The following is a 22,043-nucleotide window of genomic DNA, read 5'->3' on the forward strand; positions in this document are numbered from 1 at the left end:
AGATAACTAAACCCAACTTTTCACAACCCCTTGGCATCCACTCATTTACAGCCAGGCAGTTAATTGGACAGTATGTCGATCTGGAATGTGTCCCCTGCATAATGCATTTTTACCGTTTACCAAAGGACCTTCAGCTGCTGTTTGCTTAGCTCTGTGTATTTGTCTGTGCAAATGAATTAATGATCCTAACCTATGACCTCCCGTAGGCTGTTTCAAACCTATTTGAAGAGAGACGATGTCACGCTTCACAAAGTTAAGCAACAAAAGGAGAGACATGAAGACAAAAAGTGACCGAGGCACAGGGGGCAAGAGCGTGTGTTTGGTTCCTTGGACCTACAGTAAATGAAATTGCTGGGATGTCAGCTATTCGTTTGGAGCAAGTTTTATTCTGCTCCCTATTTTGTTGTTTTTGTGTCAGATTTTTTTTTTCAGACAGGTAGTCATAAAACTGACACAGTCTCTGAGCGGCCAAACTGCAACCAACATGGCGTGCAGGAAAAGGATATTGTTGGATGTAAATGTGGAGGCAACTCATGAACAATATGTGCATGAACAAGAGTCTGCAGCCTTGGTACAGGCTGTGTGAGGCTGTACTTAGAGGCACAGCACCACATTGAGCCTAATGCTATTATCATCATGCTAACATGCTCAATACAATTATGTTTAGCAGGTATAATGTTTATTGCATTCTCTGTCTTAGTTAAGCAAGTTAGCATGCTAACATTTGCTGGAAAGCACTAAAAGTCATGCTGATGCTGATGGGAATGTCATTTATCTTTCAGATTGGACAAAAACAAAAGTATTGCACAAATTTAAATTTTTTGACCTGATCCATCCAATATTAGTACAGCGTTCGTACCACTGGTTGAATTCCAAAGAGTGCAAGTGTGGCTAAAAAATACACTTCCAGTACACCCCAGCTTTTAATGTTTCCAAAAAAAAGGCAGTTTTATTGCAGTTTTAAATAACACAACATATCCCAACTCTCAACAACACTGCATGAGATTGCAATTTACATGATGGTAAAATGATACAAGTAAGTATGTCATGAAATAAATTATAATATAAAAGAAGAAGATCAAAGACAAAAAAACAAATGACACGCATACGCACGTTGCACATTCACTATTTCTCTGCTGCTCAAACAACACTATCAAGCCAGGTTTGTAGAAAAAGACAATGAAAACATTCACTCTGCATAGTCACAATGCACTCTGCATTTGTATGCAATAGATTTAATGTCTATTTGTTGTTTTATGTTCACATTGTAGTGCCTCTGCAAACCTTGGTAACCTTGTGTGTCACATCCTAAAATCTGTATCTAACCTACTGTATGATTGAATAAGGCCTAAACCATCATTCATCCTAATATCATAAAGCTGCATCTGTTAATTTTTAAATAATGTTCATCATAAAACTGTCTGGCCATATTTTTGACTCAGCACATTAAAGGCCTCTCTTTTTTTGTCTCTTTCCATCCTCTTATAATAGTGTAATATAATATGGCAAAACATTCTTTCTGTTTCCTAAAAGGTTATAACAGCTCACTCATCCCGCCAGTATTATGCAACAGGCAGAATAAGATACAGTGACGGACTGATAAGACACAGACAAATGGACAGGTACATATAGAACAACCCTACAGTGAGTTTTGATGAACGTGACCGGTACAGAAACATTACTGTAATTGCACAAAATCAAGTGTCATGATGTAAGAGAGGTCAAACTTGAACCAGTCGTTTGCATTCCAGGAGGCGTAATCATGTCAAGACAATAGAAGACAGTGAAAGTGAAGGAGGCCATCAGGCAGTACAGCAGCTATTCCTGCATCTTTGTTGGACAGTCCCAGACAGGGAGGCTACTCTTTCTCAAACGCTTTGAAGGTGTAAGTTCGGAGAGTGCAAAGGTAAAGGGACTCACACAAGGGCCACGAAAGAGAGCGCATTTGTCCGCCTACCAAAAGGAGTCTTTTTTTTTGTTTTCATGTTGAATTGTCTCAGTCTGTGAAGTGGTTGGCAGTGTTTCTTTGGCGCCCCCTAGCTGGGAGAAAGAGCAGGACTGTTCTCTGTGCTGATGTTTACCAGGCACTCGCTGGACTTGAGGCTAGCCAGAGACTTGCAGCTTGGGAGGGAGGCCAAGGATCCACACAGGCCCATCATGGAGGGAGTGTAGTCCTTTTCTAAATGGGTGAGACAGACATATAAAGGGAGAATCAATTAAAGCGTGTATGTGTGTAATTAACTCATGAAAACAAGTGGTACAGTCATGATGTAATTGTTTAATATGTCACCTGTGCACCAAGCTCCTCCGTTCTGTTTCCCATCAGTCCTCTGGGAGTCTGAATCCAGGCTGACCTCCACTGACAGCAGCTCTGTGCTGGGGAAACTTCTCCTACAGGTCGACACAGGGACAAGTCCAGGGTTAGAATTAGAACAGAGCACTTACAGGCAGACCTGAAAAATGTGTCATTCTACTGGTTGTGAATTGAGAAAGTTGATGGTTAAATTAAAAGTATGCAAACATGTATTTCTGTTTTTTTTTGTTATGTCTTATTACATATGCTGGAGTGTGGAGTTAGTGCCACTTGAATGATTATGGATATGTACACATACTGACACTGAGCGGAATTGAAATAGAAATTGTAACGATACATTACAAAATTAGGAAACTAAAAACAAACTTAAAGACTGTTAGTTGTCGGGTGAATCACTTTTTTAAATGTAATGTTTTGGTATTCAATTGACTAATGTCCCCCCCTTTGATAATAATAATCATATTACATTTACAGTTTCCATTTCATGTTTGCTTTCATTTAAAGACAGCCTTCTTTAGTGCAAGTTACAAGTGAAATCAAATCCAACCCACAGAGCAGTAGTAGTAGTTCTAATTGGCCAGACTCCTGCTAGTACACAATAGCTTTTTAAATCTTATCAGTTTATGGTAAAAACTATAATTATTTCAGTGGCATACTCCTGGCCATGTGTCTTTGTAAATACAGTAAGAACTGTGCCAGATGTATGCATGAATAAGAATAACCCATGTATTGAATGCAATGTATGGTACATGTATATAGGCTACATTGTATATGTTTTTACATTCATAAAATTAAAACAATACCTGAGAGTGAAGAGTGAAAATGACCAGTATTAGATGACACATCCTTGTCAAGTTACAAAATGATTTCCTTGTATAATGCTTATTGACGATACACTGGAGTTTATGTAGTTATATGTTTATTTCTTTTTTTCAGTTATTGCCATGAGGAGACAAAAATCATTGATAACACAAAACAGTGTCGCTGCTCGTTTTGCATGCAAGCTCAGTTATACCAGCAGACAAACACCCAGTCAGACCTGCGGAACAACTTGACATCCTCTTGGCTGTTGTATGGCTGCAGCGTTGGCCACTGGTTGACCAGTGGGATTGAAAGGTTTTTGTCCAGGTGATTGGAGTCACATGGAATCAAGCTTGTCCTGACAAACATGACACATAAAATATAAGGCAAGACTTCAGCTGTATTCATGACATTACTAAGAATTACTCAGATCCAAACTTCTGACACAGCCATGCCTCAAAGCTTTTTCCTGGAACTCAAAAAATCTCCAAATTATCTGCGTATCTCATTGTGGTAAGCAGCACCCATGAATACACACTATTCATGAAGTCAGTGTTTTGACTATTCTCTGCTTATTATTTTAAATAATGCTATAAATGATTCTTCATAAACCATTGTGTCTTTGTATTGCATCACTCATGTACTGAGGAATAAAGAATTGAATCCTGAACACAACCATATGCCTGTTGTACTCACAGTTGCTCCTGAAGCTCCAGGACTATGGCCTCCAGTTCCTTCTTTTCCTGTTGGCTCTGGCTCTGTAGCTCCTCCAGCCGGGCCTTTAGCCTCTTGTTCTCGGTCTCTGTGTTCTTCAGCTGGGACTCACGCAGGCGCACAAGCTCCTCCAGGTAACCCTGACAACACACATCCACACTGAGTGAAAAGAAATACCCACCCTCAGCTGACTCATTTACACTTAGACAAGACATAACTTGTTAATTAGTAAAAAAAAAAAAGTTGAACTGTTCCTTTAAGTGATATTTTTCTGACTATGTTCAAACACAAAAAGATGGCTGCCTACCTTCTGAGCATTGACAATCTTGAACCTCTGCTCCATCTTGCGACACTTTGTGCTCCAGCTCTCCTCATCAGTGACCAGGGGGATGTAGGGGTGTTCAGGGACACTGTCGTCACTTGTGCTGCTGTCAACGCTCCGCTGATCGTCATCATCACTCAGGTAATCATAGCTATAAGAGAAGCAGTCAGTTTGATTGTTTCAGAATCTAACTAACTTTGTATGTAAAGTACGGCTTAAATAGTGGGAAGATTATATTGGCTGTGACAGAGCTTTTCTCTACACTGTCAATGAATATACCTCTGTGTGAATTTCAAGTACGGTGTGTAATCAATCACTGCAGAGGACTTTCCATCCAAGGCCTCCCCTTTCAGACAGAAACTGTGGGAGAGAAACCACAAGAAATAAGACAAAAAAAACTACACATGCACAAATGTCACTGTACAGAGGTTAGGTTAAAGGTCAAAATTCACCTAAAGTCTATGGCTCCAAGACCTATGAGCATCCCTGTAAGGACTGTGGCTTCTTCTCTTAACATGATGGCTCCTTCTCCATAGAACCTCCTGAAGCACACAGACAAGCAGGTACAAGCAGGTGGGAACACGGCTCCAGTAAGGATGGGGTGATACGACTGTACAGTGAGGTGTCGCTTACCTGGTTGTTCTGCTGTCCCTCAGAGCAGTAGCGATGTATTCAGACAGCCTCTTTTCCATCAGGGCTACTCTCATCCAGGCTCGACCCTGCAGAGGTCACCAAAGTGTAAGACATTAATGGCTGTAGCGTCACATATGTTTGAACAGTGTATTTGAGAAATAAAACATGAAGGTCGCTACAATAGACGAAATTGCTTTAAGTCTGAAAAAGGTCATTCTGGTACAGTCTACAGCAGTCGTTACTAACCTGGGGGTGGGGACCCCCACAAAGAGTGCTGAGATGACTCTAAGGGGTCACAAGATGATTGCTGAAATAATAGTCGCCTCATAAATCTTTAATGGTCTTTGACCATTAATGGTGCATGCAGTGGAACACTTCCTTTAATTCATGTTTTTCTCTTTGCTTTGCGTTATTAATATCATCAGTTACAATACTATCATCGTTACCATTGTTATCTAGGACTTGCCTTGGCTCGGGAGGTGCTGATGTTCTCCATGCTCTCAATGCTGCTGATGCAGCTGTTGGGGACTTTAGCACAGGCCAGGCGGACGTAGTCCCAGTAACTCCTCTGACCATCGAACCAGCTGCCGGAGCCTAAAAAAAGAAATTAACATGAATATTATATATTATGCAAAAAGTGAACAGTGGAGTCCTGAGTTAAGTGGTGCAGCTAAAGTGTGGGTGATTTTACAGAAACAAGAGCAAAACAGCTGCTGTGTTTGCCCACTCTTTGTGTTTAAAAACTCAGAACAAATATTCATGCAGAGACAACACAACAACCCTTGCACTTTTTTATGTATCAATTTTAGTAGTGACATTTGAATCAAATTGATTGCACTTAATGTTATGTGTATAAATAATAAATGAACATTCATTGCTTGTTTAACCAATGACAGAATTTGTGCGCTGTATTCTAAATACGCATTTTCAATAACAGCATTTGAAACTGATCACTATTATTTCTTTCGTTGATTTAAGCTGCCATTTAATAACTCGTTCTTTCTCTAGTATGCAGTCGTTCCCAAAAGGTTCATTACCTTTAAAACGGTGGCTGAGGATGTGTTCAAGGATGGCTGCGAAATTTATGAACTCCTCAGATGAATCATCGATGGGCTCGGCTGTGTATTTCTCCAACAGCGTCTTTACTGAAAATCTATGTGTGGTAGAGAGAGAGAAGGAAAAGGTTTAAACAAAGAGTTTGGTTGCCATTGATAATGTGGGAATATGGGAATTGATTAGTCAGGGAATAGATTAATGGATTACTGCTTTCTTTGTCTCAGTTTACTGCAGGAGGAACACGTCATCGATTCAACTATTATTACACTTTTTGGAATCTGTACTTGAGCAAAGGAATTCACAGAAGTTCATGTAAGGATCTAATCGTGAAAGAACATAGAAAGTTTAGTGAAATAAAGTCAGTACTAATAAAACCTGTAAAATGATTGCGTGTGGGTTTATCTCTCACACTGTGCTGTCCATTTTCCTGCTGATTCTCATTTCCACAGTCGAGCCGGATGTAACCCATTTACTGCGAGTAAGATGTTTGGGGAAAGCTTTCAGGGAGCTCCAACGACTCAATTTACGTTTCACTGGACAGCTCGAAGTTACGACTCTATTCCAATGTAATATATTCACGGCTGTAAGGATGGCGTCCTGTGATGCATGTCCCTGTAGACTACCAAGTGCATTTTGATGTACACTATTAGATTTAGCGAACAAATTTCAGTGATGTGAATTGTAGTTTAATGTCAAGCTTGTTAACTGTGGTTGAGATTAAGTTGATTTTGTCTGATAGATCAGATCCCGGTCACTCGTCCGATTCATCTCATCTTGACATCCAGGAGGAAAAGGCAAAGGATCACCAGTGTTGTTAGGATTCATCCTCTGGCCACCATAAATGTCTGTACCACAATTCATAGCGATCGAGTAGTTGTTGAGATATTTCAGCCTGGACCAAAGTGATGGACCAGCCAGCTGACACTGCCATCCCAGATGGCTAGCATGGCTAAATATTTAACCATTACCAATATGGATACTCCAGCATAACAATGTACTTGTATAATTAAGGGTTTAAAGTCAACTGAGGTGAACTTGTACCATAATATATTCACCATAGACCTCAACCCCCTGTTCTGTGAGAACTAAAATTCAAATTTTATTTCAGGAGACCTTATCCCTCTCATGACCGCTCTTAAATATCTTCCCAGAGACTAAATAATTCAGCGGGGCTATTTGCTTCAAGAACACCTGCCAAATGCTATTTGTCCAGTGACAAAGTGGTATGCTGTGTGGTGAAAGGGGCCATATGGACACGGCCCTGCACCCACCACAAGAAACGGTCATTTGCAATGTCAGACAATTTACTCAATATTAGATGGAAAAAAAATACATTTCAGGCAGATCTTGGTCGTGTTTCGCTGACTGTGACTTTAAGTTTTTAGATGCCAAATGTAAACAGCTTTCAGCAAAAGGCATCTGAGAAGCACACGCACAGTCAGTTTGTGTGGTGTGTGTATGTGCGTCCATAAGACAATGCTTATCCTAACACAAGCCACTGAGGCAAGTGATTTCACTGCCCTTTGTTTCAAAGGCAACAATGTCTCATTCAGCTGCTCTGACTGTGGCCAGATACTGGACAATAATTGGTTGACTATCCTCAAAACGAGCACAATCCCCTGTGTATTCACTTTATTACTGTCAGCAGGGCTGTGACATGACCCAGATACACCTGACAGTGGCCCAGCAGAGGTGCAGACGTGTACGCCTGCACAGATGTCTGGATGTCAGTGTGTGATGTTTGTGTGGTTAATAGGTGTCACTCCCCTTCAAATCTAATACGACAAGGATAAACTGTAGACTGGACATGTGACTGGAGCCCTCATGCCCATCTTGTGGACTGCAGTCACATGACTTGGGCTTTAAAAAGACCCATGACTCAAACTCGAGTTATCTGATGACTTAAGATTCAACTTGCAACTTGACTTTAACACTAACCAGTATTGTGGCAGAATGAGCCACAGAGACAGACCAGCTGTTTGTTAAGGTGTCTAGTGTCTGTATGGTGCCCGCTTCTATCTGAAAGAGGGAAACGCGAAGGATGGTTAAGGATTTTACAACAAAAAACTTTATACGCACAGATGCTATTTAATCGGACACAAATACATTCCTGCTTATATTTTCTGTATTTTTTATTGCCAGGTTCAGCAGGCTTTTGTTTTGTTTTGAAAAAAAGCCTCAATCTAATGTGGATGGAAAAATAAATAGCATCTTGGTCGCGTTTCGGCGACTTTGACTTTAAGTTTTTAGACCTTGACATTTAACACCATTTTAGCTGGTTTTGTTCTTCACTCATTTTTTTGGCCACTAATGCTCCATCATGAATATCATGTTTTTGTCCATGTCTATCTGTTCTTTGGCTGGACCGAGTAGCGAAAGTCGACAAAAACATTAAAGTTGGGGCTCAAAAAACCAAAACAATGAGCTGAAAGATGATACAATGCTAAGTAGAGCTGAGGGTAATCACAGGGTTGGGTGATATAGTATAGTCATATAGTCATTTGATCCATTGTTGTAATAGAAAATATAGTTTATAGCAGCTTTAAACTGGCTGCTACTAAGTGTAGCTGTGGGTGTTTACATTTTGAGAGTTCGGCTACAGAACAGCATCTCTGGATCTCGCAGCAGTCTACAGTCTTTTCTCAAGGTCTCCTCCATAAAGTGTGGCCTATACATGAATAAATGCATGTCTGCTGAATCCCATCATAACTCCTCAGTGAATGTATATGGATGTGTTTGCATAGGATTACACTGTGTGGCTCAGAGCCATGGCCTACATGCACAGCACCTGTAAGTCTGTCTGCATGTGTGGCGATTAAGTACAAACCTCCATCCAACAGCCTCACGAAGGATAATCAGGACTTGATGTATACTGCCTCCCTGCCCTGAGTCCCTGGGGTGCCAGCTAGTCCTTGCCCCAGGAAGGTTGTCGTCATAGCAACCACGCCATCAGTGGGTAGAAAATAAATCGCACTGACAAAGATGACAACGCTAAACTCACACCGAGAGGCCAGTGTGTCTGTGTGCTGCCGGATTTTACATAAAAATAGCGCTTGTCATGAAAGGTCGTAGGCGCGCACACTGGCTTCCTGTCAGTTCATGCAAATGACTTTTTATTATACGGATGACGTAAACGTGGACGTGATGTGTACATTTACTGTCTTGAGAATAAAAACACCACGGCCAATGCGCTGTTACAGCCTATAATATAGCCTAAATATCATAGAATAACCTACATATACAGAATAAAATCTCCACTCACATCAGAGCACTTGCACTAAAACACACACACACACACACACACACACACACACACACACACACACACAGACACACACACACACATAGTCTCTCTGTGACAATAAGCTGACCTGCACACGGTGATGAGGTTCTTTCTCTCCACCGCCACATTCCTAGCCGACGCTTTTTTCGAGACATCTCCCATGGCCATCGCTGCCTGCACACAGCCGGACTCCATCCAGGAGGAGGAGGCAGCCCCGGTATCAAAGGACCCCTCCCTGTCGGCCACCGGCCCTGCTCATTCACTCGTGGGTGCCAGAGAGGATGCTGCCGGCCCGCATCAGAGAGGCCGGGGACATGCAGTGTGTTGTTCTGTTTTTATTATTACTCTTATACACAGAGGAGTCAATTACATCTGTGCTCTCTCTCTCTCTCTCTCTCTCTCTCTCTCTCTCTCTCTCTCTCTCCGCCTCTTTTTTGACCTCATGATGACGTTACTGGATCATCTCGCATCATGCAGGCGGAACATGACGCATCACCTCAGCAGCTTCAGTGACATGTAGGCTACACTTACACAGCTTTAAACATGGCTGTTATTTGTCTCTATTATTCATTTCGGTTATTGTACAAATGACATATATATATTTCCCATATATACTAACATACATTTAGCCTAATAAACAACTGTGATTTATGCATCATTTATATGCACATCAAATATGAAAACCTATGATGGGTTGGTCATCACAAACTCATGCTGTGCAGCCAAACATTCTTCACATCCACTGAGGTTTAACTTAGAGTCTTATAAGCGTCCTAAAGTTTCTGAAGATACCAAATGTGTCGAATGAAGATAAAAGGAGCAGCCATAAAACCACTGAGCCTTGTTAAACATTGCAGCCTATAGCTTCAATAAATGGTTAGAATGAGGTGATACGGTGCAAATAAAAACTTTGTGTGTTTCTGTGCCTGTCAGCTTTGGGGTTCTGCTGTATGTTAAGAAATGAATTTCTATAGTTTCATTTCTTGTTAGAAATGAACGCTTCTGAGAATGGATTTACAGTACAATGAGGGTGATATCATCAACACTACCGCTGCAGTCATCATGCTGGATCATTTCCTCCCTCTGTAATTTCCGATCAGCATCCTCTTCATTCTCCTCCCTCTCTTCTTTTTCCTCCACCCGCTGCCAGAAGAGATTGCTTGTTGTTTATCTGGAGCCTGAACAAAGTTAAAGTGAACCAGCTACAAAGTGTCATACAAAGCTAATGGGGACACTTTGGTTCCAAATCTCTTCCTCTCTAATGAACTGACAGCTGGTTGCTACCATACGTTGTTGGGTGGGGGTTGGGGGTTGGGTTTTTTTGTCCTGGTGGAGGAGTAATCACTCATATCTGTGTCTGTGTCCATATGTGTTGATGCTTCATATTCCTGTTTTAAAAAGATCAGAGCTGTGAAATGGTCAAGTATGTCTAACTAACCCCACCTCCTTCAGTGTCACAGTTATGTGCTTTATGTATTTTAAATGTCCTAAAAAGACAAACACAAGCAAGTCCAATTATGTCCCTTAATAACTGCCCAAACACACATACACTATTGCATGTTGCAGCAACTATTAAGGACATTTTTACTTGCAATATGTTCATTTTTGCAACAGGGGACAGACCTTTGCCTTTGTAATCCCTTAAAGAGGCAGTCCAGTAATTTAGTGTTGCACTTCTCCCACTGTGTCCCAATGTCCATGTCCAACTGAAAATCATTTGTGAAATTGATGGCATACTCCTTTAACCAATCATCATGCTCGCATGGTTCCACACCGCTCTGTCATGAGAACAAGTAGTTTTTCAACTTCACTGGATCATGCAACAAAAATGTTTACATCACGGAGGTGTTTTCCAGTCGAAATATTCCTTACAGTATCATACATGTGCAGTGGGACATAGAAACAGCTTAAAGATCTACTGATTAAAAAAGTCCCGTGATCACATATCCTCTACTTCTCCACCTTATTTAGAACATGAAAAAAACATGCTCAGCTCACACTCTGACCACAGCTGTATAACATTTTTCTGCTGCATGAAGCTGGCATTGTGAACCTTGAACTTTGCACTCCTTGTCCTTGGCTTCCAGTAACATTGGTGACACATCTGTTGCAATCATTGTCGGTCTTGCTGAATATTAGAATAAGCATTAATTGCCTGCATTTCAGGGAGAATGGAGGGAAATTTATTATTTTAGATTGTCGATATTAATAAATGTGTCGTATGTGGTCCAGCACAAAGTTGTAAATATGTGCATGGAATTTTTTGCCCTAAAACAACAACAACAACAAAAAAAAAGCTTTTTACACATAGAGCTGAGATGTTCAGTTCAATTCACTTTATTTAAATTCTCGAGGCATACTCCCAAAACATTTATTAAATTATCATAACTATCTTACACTGTACAAACAATATGAACACATAACAGTAATGTGGACACAGTCCTACACAGGCACAGTTTCCTGTCTGTTAATCCTGTGAATACTGGTGGCTTGTGCTGCAGGTTTGTCACTCACACTCAAGGTCTACAAACAGCTCAGGTGCCTCTTGCTCCGAGCCCGAGGCCTGAGAGGAGTGTGTGAAATTCTGGACAGTGTTGTGAAGGCATTCAGAGCAGAGGTTACACAGTAAAAGGAGTTTGGGTTTGGCCTGCGAGGGGCAAAAGGTTTGTGTATCAGCCCTCAGGGTCCTGTCAGACAGGGCTGAGTAGACAGGAGTGGACAACAACAAAGGTGGAGAGAGGATCACTACCTGTCTGGGCATGGCTACATGTTCAAAAGTAATCAAACCGAGACACTTAGCTTGTCTGGGTAACCACTGCAATAATATTTATAGTGTTTCCTTCATCATAAATGTGAGGCTGGTACCTAAAGGTCAATATCTGGAAAAGGGAGGCTCACTACAGCAGATTCAGAGACAGTGGCTGCTCACACATACACACAAACACACACACATAAGTGCATTTTGAACTAGGTCAGCCAGTCTAGTATGGAAAATCCAACACAGGAAAGACGTGAAGAGGGAGAAAAATCACCAAAAAGATCTCACCAGTTAAACATCCAGGTCTGTCCCTTGACTTTCCTAAATTCTCTGCAGCATCGCATCCTCACAGATTATTTAGCTTCATTTATTTTTTCACATTTCTTTCACATTTATTGAAAGCATGAAAAAAAAAAGTACAATTCACGTACATCGACAGCACTTAAATCAACCCATATGAAATTCATGAGAGAGTTGAGGTTATAGTACAACATAAAGCATCATAGGCTGCATGTTATGTATGACAGTGCACACAGTCCTTACTTGGGCCTTTGGTGTCATTTAGCAGAATTGAAATTAGTTTGTATTCCTGTTGAAATCCACCAAAAAATTTCTGTTGTTGTTGACAAAACCATGAGGTCTGCTCAGCAGCTACTCTGCAGCTTTTGATCATATCACTCAATCCTCGGCAGCTGTCATGTTGTAAATCTTCAAATTTCCATTTTTCTGATCACTTTGAGGTCTTCTTGTTGAAGCTAAGATTGAAAGTTCATCCTTGACCTCAACAAAACAATCTCCGTGCAAGTAAATCCTTGAGACTCCTGCTTTGGTAGAGCATCAAATGCAAATCAACATGGAGGATTTGGTAGAGATGACCACTCTACTTGTATCCATGAGTCCAACATTTCTTTTATGCTCATCTGACCCATCTATGATATCAAGACAATCACAAGATGGTCTCCAGCTCTTTCAGAGATAAGGAGCTGTCTGGATCTAATGCTCCAGGGGGTTGAGTTGAAGGTGCTCCATGAACTTTAGCGTCATGATTGCCCTTGCTGGTCCTGACATGCCTGGCAAACACTCCTGAGGTCTCAGTATCACCCGGCACATAACCAGGCAGGCTGTTTTGCGGGTGGAGAGAGGTGTGGCGTGGCAGCCTGACCCCTGAGCCGCCGCCAGCGGCTCCACCTGATCCCACCACACCTCCAGTGAAGGAAAGCGCTTTGGGATGTGCAGCAGACAAGCTGACACTGTGCGTGGTGGTGTGTGACATCATGCCGCCGTAGTAGCAGCTGCCTCCACCTCCGCTGCTGGTCATCCTGGCTTTCTGTTTGAGGTCCAGAGCGAGGCTGCGTCTCAACCACGCCTTCTTTACCTCCGCCTGCACCTGAGAACAGGAGGACGGAGACAAACTGAAAGTTATGTTTTACCTCAGCAAAGAGTTTGTTGTTCAAAACGAAATTATAGCTTCATTACCTCCCCATTGCAGAAACAGTAGATAAATGCCACAAAAAAGCCCTGGAGAAAAGAAATACGGATTTTGTTAAAAAAGCAGTACTCACACATCAGTGAGTGTAGGGGAGGAGAGCAATGGAATATTTGTAAATGCATCTAAAAGTAGCTGTATTAAAGCAGCAATGTGAAATGTGTATTCTCACCTGCGAGGAGTTGAAGAACATCTCGTAATGCATCTGCACCTGCCACAGCAGCCCGGTGACCTCAGTGTAGGGAAGAGCCATGAACACCATGTAGTGAACTCCAAACAAGGGCATGAGGACCAGTGTGGACTTGAGCAGCTTCCTGCCAATAAAGAGCAGAAACATTTGTGCAGTGGTTTCATGTTTTGTAAAAACTCCCTTGTCAGCAGATGGCAGCATAATAATAAGTTGAAAGATTTTGTGGGGAATTTTATTCTAAAAATTATTCTGTAATTTTCATGTTACTGCTCTTGGAGGGTTAAATGAACAATTACCGGTACTGCTGTCGAGGATCCAGTTTACCAGTGTTGGTTTCCCACAGTTTGGAGGCCAGTACTCGGATTATGTTGACAAAGAGGAGGAAATTGACCTGCAGGGGAAGAGATGCCAACCTAAGAGTCAAATATCCTTTAACAGTATGTAAATTTAAATTTGGTTTCCTTACAACAATGGCTGCCAGAATGGGAACTTGATAGATCCACTTCAGGTTTCCGGCACTGATGTCCCAACATCTGGAAGCAGAGACATAAGAGTTCAAATGAGCATTTGTGATACAGGTGTTATGTAAATACTAAATGCATTACATGACTCACTGCGTGTCTGCCAGCGATGCCCGTGCACTGACCCAAATGGACACAAACACAGCTGGAACGCCTAAAATGAGTAGAGAGAAAAGAATTCACCCGTAGCTCTATATGGGGCAGAAGAGCAGCCTACTCCAATGCCGCTTACCCCAACCGATGATGGTGAGGGCCCACAGGTAGTTCTTGTCAGACAGGAAGGCCATGAAGATGAGGCTATGTAGGTACAACCCCTCAACCAGGATCCAGTAATGATTGGTCGCCAGGAAGTACAGGAAGAGAGTAACAGCAACTTTACAACCAGCCTGAGGACACGCAGCAGCAGGTGAATGAGGCTTTTAAACAGACTATATAATTCTGGAAGCTATGGGTAAATGGTAATGAATATAAAAAGGCATATGGTTTACCATATGGGGCTTCTGTGCAGTGAACTCAGGCTCAGCCTTACTGTCATCAGATATGGAGTAGAGCACAGCGTCCTTCACGAAAATGCTGACCGCCCGGCATATGAAGGAGGTGAAGAGGTGAATGTGGATGTAATTGCGTGTGCAGTGGAGACGCCTGGAAGTGTGTAAGCGGGTGTGTGAGAGAGATAGTGAGAGGGAAGTTGGAATTAAAAAGGATTAATGTGATGCTAACCAAATTATTACATTATTATTTTCATGCTTCTTTCAGGGGCTTATGTATGCAATATCAACAATATTTTTTCAGTTTTATGGACAAATACTTTCAGTTGTATTTTGTTTTGAAGATGGAGGAAACTGACTATGAATGGTAATTATTTTAAGGTGGAGTTATGGATCACATTTTTGACTTTTCTGTTTCTTACTTGAAATAGCAGAGGATGGAGACGGCCACCAACAGCGACGCTAGAGAAATGGAATAGCCGACAGTGTACATGAGATGGAGTCTCTCAAACACCTTCTGAAACAAAACAAAAACATACTTAGAGTTTGCACATGCAACGCACCTTGGTCACCAGAAATGATGATGCTAAAAAGCAGGGCATGAATTGTGTGCAAACAGTGAATTGAGGATGCTTCTGGGAGAAAATCACTATTATATAATACAACACATTAGCAGGATTCAGACTAACACTCTATAATACTGTCAGTACAACAATATGTGGGCGGCAACCGTTCATTTTTGTATGGAGAAGTACATTCAGTCCACCATAACCAGCCTCTGTACAAATACTGTTGTGGAAAAGGCATCTGCTTGAAATGTTTTTTCTATGCCCAGACAAATGCAAACACATGCACAAACACACACATTCAGCTGAGCACCAGATCACACACAGTCTACATACAAATCTGGAGAAATGCACATGCACACACCTCCTCTTGGCCCCTGTGGTTGGAGGTCAAGTATGTGGTGCACTCTGTGTAATTAGCCCAAGTGCGGTTGATACTGGACACCTGCTCCCAGTTTCCTGATGCATCACACTGGCGGTAGGCTCGCCCTGGGCCACAGGGGTGCATAACACAAAACAACAGTCTGTGATACAAAAGACATGTCATCTTCCTCTGGCTTAATTTCTTGACTATTTGACAAGATGAATATTTGAAACGATTCACCAGCCATCAGGACAAGGCTCACGTGTTAGCGCTTCATGTAACTGCCTCTCATGAGGACTGTGCGTGAACTGACACACTTGACTCTTGAGCTCTCCTACCTCTGTGGTTGAAGTCGTAGATGTACTCTGGACACAGCACTGAGATCAGCTGACCCGCTCTGCTCTGGGGCCAACAGATGATCCCGTCCCACTCTGGGATGCAGTCACCATCTTTACAAATAACAGCAAACAGATGTTAGCCTCTTTACATCAGGTGGAGGTACATCCATACAGTCTTCATGGATGGTCAAAAGTAGTTCTCCTGATCGTATGATATTGGGGATGTGCTGATACCAAATACAAACTATATTTGCAGAATATTGTTGTATATTGTGTTGCATTAAACCTACATAACATGAATACATAGGCTTAGATCAGAAGATTGATACCACTAAATATTAAGCTGAAGGCAGTAGCCTGTTAGCTTAGCTTAGCACAAAGACTTGGAAACAGGGGGAAACAGCTAGCCTGGCTCTGTTCAACATTTAATAAAGCTGCCTACTGGCACCTTTAAAGCTCACTCATCAATCCTCTCATCTAAATTTCGGCAAAAGGCAAATAAGCATATTTTGCAAAAAGGTTGAACTGTCCCTTTTTGCAAAATAAAACCTTAACTCTAGGCCTACTGCATGTCAGAAAATAAACCATGGTCTCACTTGTCCGTGGCTGCTCACTGTGCCTCTCCTCTGCCTAACTAATCTCCTGACTGGGGCTCCATCTTTTAAAATTGAATCAACAGATCTGGAAACGCTGTCAGCAGCTTCTACGTCATAGCCTCAGTGAAAAATGTCCCGCTATTGTCTGCGCCTACATTCAACTCTGTAATCACGGCAATACTAGTCAGCAGGATATTGGATGCGTGTTATATCTGATCCTAAATAAATCATCAGTTTCTGATGATATATTTGTACATGCACTCAGTGACCTAACTGTGTACACTTAGTCAGACTCTTTACTTCCCTAATAGGCAAAGCTTTTGAATATTTTGACAGGAGGAAAAACCTCTCAACCAAGTCAATACACCCAATATATTCCCACGGTTTACCTGGAATGAAGATTAATAATAGACTTTACAGATAGATGATGCATCATGACGAAAAAAAAAAACTCTTCAAATCGATTTATAAGCACTGATAAAAGTTTCAGAAATATACTGTATATGTTGTGATGCACTGTTAGAGTGGGACATGCTGAAGTAAAACTGAGCTCTGTCCTGTCCTTAATTCTGATGGATAAAATGTTTGGTAGCAGCACACAAACCTTTAACCAGGGCCATTTGTGCCTGGATGTCCCTTTCACACCTGGCATGAGCACCAATCAGAACGTAGATCTGCTCGTCTCGTGTGATGACATCATCAGAGTCTACCTGTAGAAGAGAGAGAGTTGTTAAATGGACAGAAGCCTATGTCAGATATGCCATATCGTGCTATATGTGGAATACAAGCAGGCAAGATTATGGCAGGAAATAGAAATACAGTTTCCAGCTGCCTGCAGCAGTGTGTATGGATGCATGAAACCTTTTATGATCATTTAGATGGTACACAGCAGGTAAATGACCTGATTTGCAACAATGGAAAAACAATGAGCATGAATGAATCATATCATTCATGTTTCTGCTGTGAGGTTCTAACCTCTTAGTAGTACATTAAATAAGTGTTTTTGTAAATTGTAGCTCCATACATCTGCATTACATCTATAATTTTAAAATAGCTACAAAAGATTAAAAAATAATAAAAAAAAAAAAACAGCTCAACCCATTTGGCATAATAAACATATTCCCAGTGATGACCTTTTACCTGAAAGGTATCCATACTTTGTTATAAATGCTTTAAAACAAAAAGTTGTTAGAGGCATGATCCTTTTAAGAAAGATCTCATTGCTCAAGCAAAAATTGGCTATAATGAATTTTTGGGGGTTGGACTAGGTTGTTTGCTTTTTGTCCAAGTCGCAACTTCAGCTCATCTGAGTAGCTTTCATCCTCACATTTTTTCATCTCTCGAAGTGCCCACAAACATTAAAAGTTTCCTAATAAAATCTCTCTGAACCAGGACAATCTATCAACCACAAACACTCCCAAGGATCCGATGTGCTGCCTCCAGGTGTTGTGAAATAGTTGTGTGAGGGTGCGGTATGTGATGATCCCCCGCCAACCCCTTTTTCTGCATTTGACCACATGGGGGCCTTGTCCTCAGGACCTTGGTTGTGCTGGTGAGAGCTGACCAACACAAGAAACTTTGTGTTCCTGGGTATATTTCACAACAGAGCAGCAAAACTAGCAGTGAGTCAACTAGAGAACTCACATGAGAACGCTTTGCCAGACAGAGGAGGACAGTCAAAGAGCAATGATAAGACAGAAAAGGTACAAACTAAGAAAGATAAACAAAGCAAAGGTTGTGTCCAGTGGAGAAAACAACATCTTGAGACATGAGTTTGCTTCATCAAGATTTAAGGTTTAATTCTGAGGTAGTTGCATTTAACATCTGTAGATCCATTTATACTTCTACTCCAATTCAAAGGGAAATATTGTACTTTTTGCACTCCCATATCTATTTGACAGGTTTCATTACTTTTCAGAAAAGATTTTACATTGTTAAATAAATTGCATTGTAAAAGATTAAACCAGTGGCCACCAAATGCTTTACAAAAAATACACACACATTTCAGATAATTCTGTAAGTTGTAAGCAATTTCACCAAGGAGTGATCTCACCACTGAAATTCTTCATTTAAATAAATATCAGAAGCCCAAAGAGGTAAATCATTTACTATTTCACAAAGATCACAGAGCAGTCGAAAATGTTCACACATCTTCTTCTTTCCTGCCCCATTAATCATCGCACGACCCCTCGGACTCATCTTGTGACCTTTGGGACAGGCTTGACCCCAGAACCAGAACTTAACTCTACCTAACTGAATTAAGCTGCAGTAAACAAGACTTCCCTACTTATTTCCTATTAACCTCAGTTTTTATTCTTATGAGTGCTTTGGCTGCTATATCAATTTCTCTTTGGGATCATTATCCAGATTATCTGTCCATTTATATCTGTCACTTTGTGAGGTTCAGGATCTCAGACACAGCCGTGCTTTGAGCTAAATGCTAATGTTGACATACTTATATGCTCAAAATGACAATGCTAACATGCTGACATTAAGCTTGTATATTATTTACCATGATTACCATCTTATGTTAGCATGTTAGCATGTCAAAATTTGCTAAAAAGAAAAAAAAAACACACAAAGTACAACTGAAGCTGATGGAAATCTCATTAGTTATTTGATTGTATTTGACAAATGGACCATACTTAAGTCTACACCAATATGGTAGATGGAGTGACAGGCCAACACTGCCATTCCTAAAGTCATACTGGTAGTGTGGCTAAAAAACTGTTGCATCAGATTGAAGAATCAATAATTGATCATTTTTGTAATGTAATTGATAACGTTTTGCTGTTAATACATGTAGGCCTATGTTTGTGAAGTACTGTCTGCACAAAAGTAAGTAATTTATTTATTTGAATATTGTATGATATCAAAGTTTGATTTTTAATTTGTGAAATTGGTAGCTCACTTTTACTTGAATAAAGTATCTTGTGCATACCTCTTCCAGCCTGTCACAACCATCTTTCTCTCAAGCCAAACAAAACTTTTCACTCTTGCTAAACAGACTAAAGCTGGAGTGGAACAATTCATAGTGATGGATATGTGATAACTAACATTCTTGGCACAGGCCATTAAAATAAACTGCTAATGGGCATACAGAGTTTCTAGTATTGAAGCACTCTTGGTGCTGAACAGATATCATTTCCAACAGTGATTTATTTTGGGAGGGGATCCCCAGCCAAAGTCAATACAGACATGTTGAACAGCTAAAACCATTTGTTGTTGTATCACTGTGGTTGTGATGGCAATGCTTTTAGTGTGTATATACAGTGTGTGTGTGTGTATGTGTGTGTGTGTATATCTGGATCCAAAATTCTAACACATGTTGATTATTGATGATATTCAAGTCCTTCAATTGCGCCTCAAAAAAAAAAAAAAACAACCACAGAACGTGGGCATGCAGCACAGTTCAATACATGAATGTCAATTCAGACAAGTCATCCACTTTTCTTTGAACAGGAGCGATCCCTGCTGATGGACAGGGCGTGTTAACAAAACAAATAGTCTTAGACATCCCCTCACCTTTGTGTCATAATTGAATTTGCTCTCTCAGGGCTCTGCTCCATCTAAAGTGATTTTCTGGCTGACTGAGCAGAGCGTTGTAAGTCTGTCTGACGCTGACACTCAGGATCGACCCGGGGAAGATGAAGAGAAAAGGCTCAGAGGCAACGGTGTTGACAGTGAGCTGCAGGAGGGTCATGCCTCATTGGGTGAAAGGTTAAAGGGACTGGAGCTGGTGGAGGTTTGTGGGTTTAAGCAGACCAGGTGATTTCTGATGGTGGAGCTTGAGAGCTGATGTTTTGGTTTCACTGCTGCTGCTGCTGTGTTGGTGTGAGGGTGTGAACGTTTTGTTTGGTTCATTTTTACAGGTTTTGTCTCAGTCAGTCAATATCTCATGTGCCCTGAGGGAAAAAATCATTCTAATATTTTCAGAGGAAGTTAATCTTGTATGTGTGTGTGTGTGTGTGTGTGTGTGTGTGTGTGTGTGTGTGTGTGTGCGCATGTATTGCTGCTTTTGAATCCCCCCTCTTTTTTCAAAGTAATAGACTTATTCCTATTTTTTGACATAGGATTTTGAAAGCAAATTTACAAAACATTCTATAATTCACTTGCAATTTTGTTACCAATTATTTGGTACTAGTTATTTTCTTGATGTTGCTTCCTAAGAGTTTGTGCTGCAAAGAGCCCACAACTGTAAAGACCCAATGATTTCATTAGCTTTTCAATATACTTCAATAGACAAGGACTCTCTGCATGATGAGGCTTCATTGCCATCTGATTTGATGTTTTTTGCATTTGGAAATGAACTATTTAATAGACACATTCGAAATAGAAAAAGTTATCCCACATCATTTGTTTAAAAAAGTCAAAAATTACACCACCCATCTATGGCCCGTCTTGCTGGTGAATAGTTGGCATGTTTCCCGAAGCACAAAATAAATCCACGTCCAAAATTCAAATGCTCAAAGGGAGTCACAGATACATGAAATTTTCTATATTTGGCCCAAAGTGCTGCAGTAGGGGGTGTTATTTCTGACTCACTGTCATAATAAAGTGTAATATATGATGCTAATGTGTGAATAGGTTAAATTTAGAACATAAAAACCATCCTTTCATCACCCCAGACTAAAAGAATGAGATTTTACTTGCTGCTGTGTTCACATCCCATGCTCACCAACCCTTTAGCACAAATATAAGAAATTATGATTATTTAAGTCAAATAACAGACCCACTTGAAATTATGTTTGGAGAAATTATAAAACTGCTAATATTCATGCTAAGTAAAGAAAAGCAAAAAGAAATTGTTTTACCAGTAGAGAGTGGCAAAATTAGTTTGAAACAAAGAAATGATAAATATATAAAGGGAAAATAATAGTTATTTAATCTAGTAAATCAATGTAGTAATCAATAACCCAATCACCCAAATACTCAGGATAAGTAAAGTACACTTACCAGTGCTGTCACTGTTATTACACAGTGGAAAAGAGCCAAGGCAGCAATTCCCTGTGTGCGCAACATAACGTCTTTTCTACTGTTGACTTAAACAGGACTCAATACAACTTTCCACACACTCTCAGAATTTTATCCGCCTTAGCTTGTGTTGAGGGAACTTGTATCCCAAAGTGAAAGGCTGTTCTTCTCTGGTGCCCCATCAGCCCTTCTATGGTTATTTTTCATTTCATCAATAAGAACTGCCTTTCAGGGTCTTCTTGAGCTTTGGAGTCTCTTGATCCAGAAAGGATGTGTTAAAAATATTTCCTTTTTCCAGTCTTCTCTCTGAAGCTCAGTGGACATCACTAATCAGGTTTGAGTGACCATGTTGCAGTCAGTGTGTGGTGTGAGAAGGTTTCTTTGTGGAAGAGAGAGGAGCACTGTGGCAGAAAACCTCCTCCTTTTGCAGTTGTTTGGACTGTTGTCTTTTGGAGATGGGTTGGCCTTGATTGGCTGTGGCTTCCATCTCACTTAACCCTTTGTGGTAGGGTCATCTGTCTCTATCTTGTCTCCTTTAACACAGTTTTTTTCCAAAGCGTTTCCAAATGATTACATATATTGATTGACTCTCAAATATGTCATTCCGGAGATCAGGAGATACAGAATGTTCCTGGCTTG

General features: G+C 40.8%; 2 protein-coding genes across 6 annotated transcripts; both read right to left on the reverse strand.

The window, feature by feature from the left end:
* Positions 1 to 921: 921 nt before the first annotated feature.
* Positions 922 to 9,528, reverse strand: rundc3ab (RUN domain containing 3Ab). 2 transcript variants are annotated; one of them, XM_071463354.1, is made up of 11 exons: positions 9,212 to 9,528; positions 5,822 to 5,937; positions 5,251 to 5,378; positions 4,785 to 4,870; positions 4,604 to 4,693; positions 4,431 to 4,511; positions 4,137 to 4,302; positions 3,812 to 3,969; positions 3,354 to 3,473; positions 2,291 to 2,391; positions 922 to 2,179 (listed from the first exon to the last, which is right to left on the reverse strand). In XM_071463354.1, the coding sequence occupies exons 1-11, from the start codon at positions 9,316 to 9,318 to the stop codon at positions 2,037 to 2,039; spliced, it is 1,296 nt and encodes a 431-aa protein (XP_071319455.1). In that variant the 5' UTR covers positions 9,319 to 9,528; the 3' UTR covers positions 922 to 2,036. The 2 variants fall into 2 exon arrangements, with proteins under 2 accessions (XP_071319455.1, XP_071319456.1); XM_071463355.1 differs by lacking the exon at positions 9,212 to 9,528 and adding an exon at positions 8,668 to 8,686 and having other exon boundaries at positions 1,899 to 2,179.
* Positions 9,529 to 11,460: 1,932 nt separating this feature from the next.
* On the reverse strand, positions 11,461 to 21,794 carry pth3r (parathyroid hormone 3 receptor). 4 transcript variants are annotated; one of them, XM_071462636.1, is made up of 13 exons: positions 21,387 to 21,794; positions 17,035 to 17,140; positions 15,835 to 15,945; positions 15,497 to 15,621; positions 14,989 to 15,080; positions 14,567 to 14,720; positions 14,311 to 14,464; positions 14,172 to 14,232; positions 14,024 to 14,090; positions 13,854 to 13,948; positions 13,540 to 13,681; positions 13,358 to 13,399; positions 11,461 to 13,268 (listed from the first exon to the last, which is right to left on the reverse strand). In XM_071462636.1, the coding sequence occupies exons 1-13, from the start codon at positions 21,450 to 21,452 to the stop codon at positions 12,828 to 12,830; spliced, it is 1,656 nt and encodes a 551-aa protein (XP_071318737.1). In that variant the 5' UTR covers positions 21,453 to 21,794; the 3' UTR covers positions 11,461 to 12,827. The 4 variants fall into 4 exon arrangements, with proteins under 4 accessions (XP_071318737.1, XP_071318736.1, XP_071318735.1 ...); XM_071462635.1 differs by having other exon boundaries at positions 14,989 to 15,083; XM_071462634.1 differs by having other exon boundaries at positions 13,854 to 14,090.
* Between the last annotated feature and the right edge of the window lie 249 nt (positions 21,795 to 22,043).

The sequence above is a fragment of the Trachinotus anak genome, unplaced genomic scaffold, assembly GCF_046630095.1.
Source record: "Trachinotus anak isolate AG129_WGS33_773 ecotype Australia unplaced genomic scaffold, CSIRO_AGI_Tana_v1 ptg000025l, whole genome shotgun sequence".
NCBI classification, from domain to species: Eukaryota; Metazoa; Chordata; class Actinopteri; order Carangiformes; family Carangidae; genus Trachinotus; species Trachinotus anak.

Bases quoted from the DNA above. Each gene is read 5' to 3' on its own strand.
- rundc3ab (XM_071463354.1), bottom strand. From the start codon at position 9,318: ATGGAGTCCGGCTGTGTGCAGGCAGCGATGGCCATGGGAGATGTCTCG. The intron at 5,938-9,211 runs GTCAGCTTATTG...TACCACACATAG, and splicing joins AACCTCATCACCGTGTGCAG to ATTTTCAGTAAAGACGCTGT. The intron at 4,512-4,603 runs GTGAATTTTGAC...TCTCTCCCACAG, and splicing joins CTTGGAGCCATAGACTTTAG to TTTCTGTCTGAAAGGGGAGG.
- pth3r (XM_071462633.1), bottom strand. From the start codon at position 21,452: ATGTTGCGCACACAGGGAATTGCTGCCTTGGCTCTTTTCCACTGTGTA. The intron at 14,721-14,988 runs GTAAGAAACAGA...ACACACTTCCAG, and splicing joins TCCATCCTCTGCTATTTCAA to GCGTCTCCACTGCACACGCA. The intron at 14,091-14,171 runs GTGAGTCATGTA...CTCTGCTTCCAG, and splicing joins GCATCGCTGGCAGACACGCA to ATGTTGGGACATCAGTGCCG.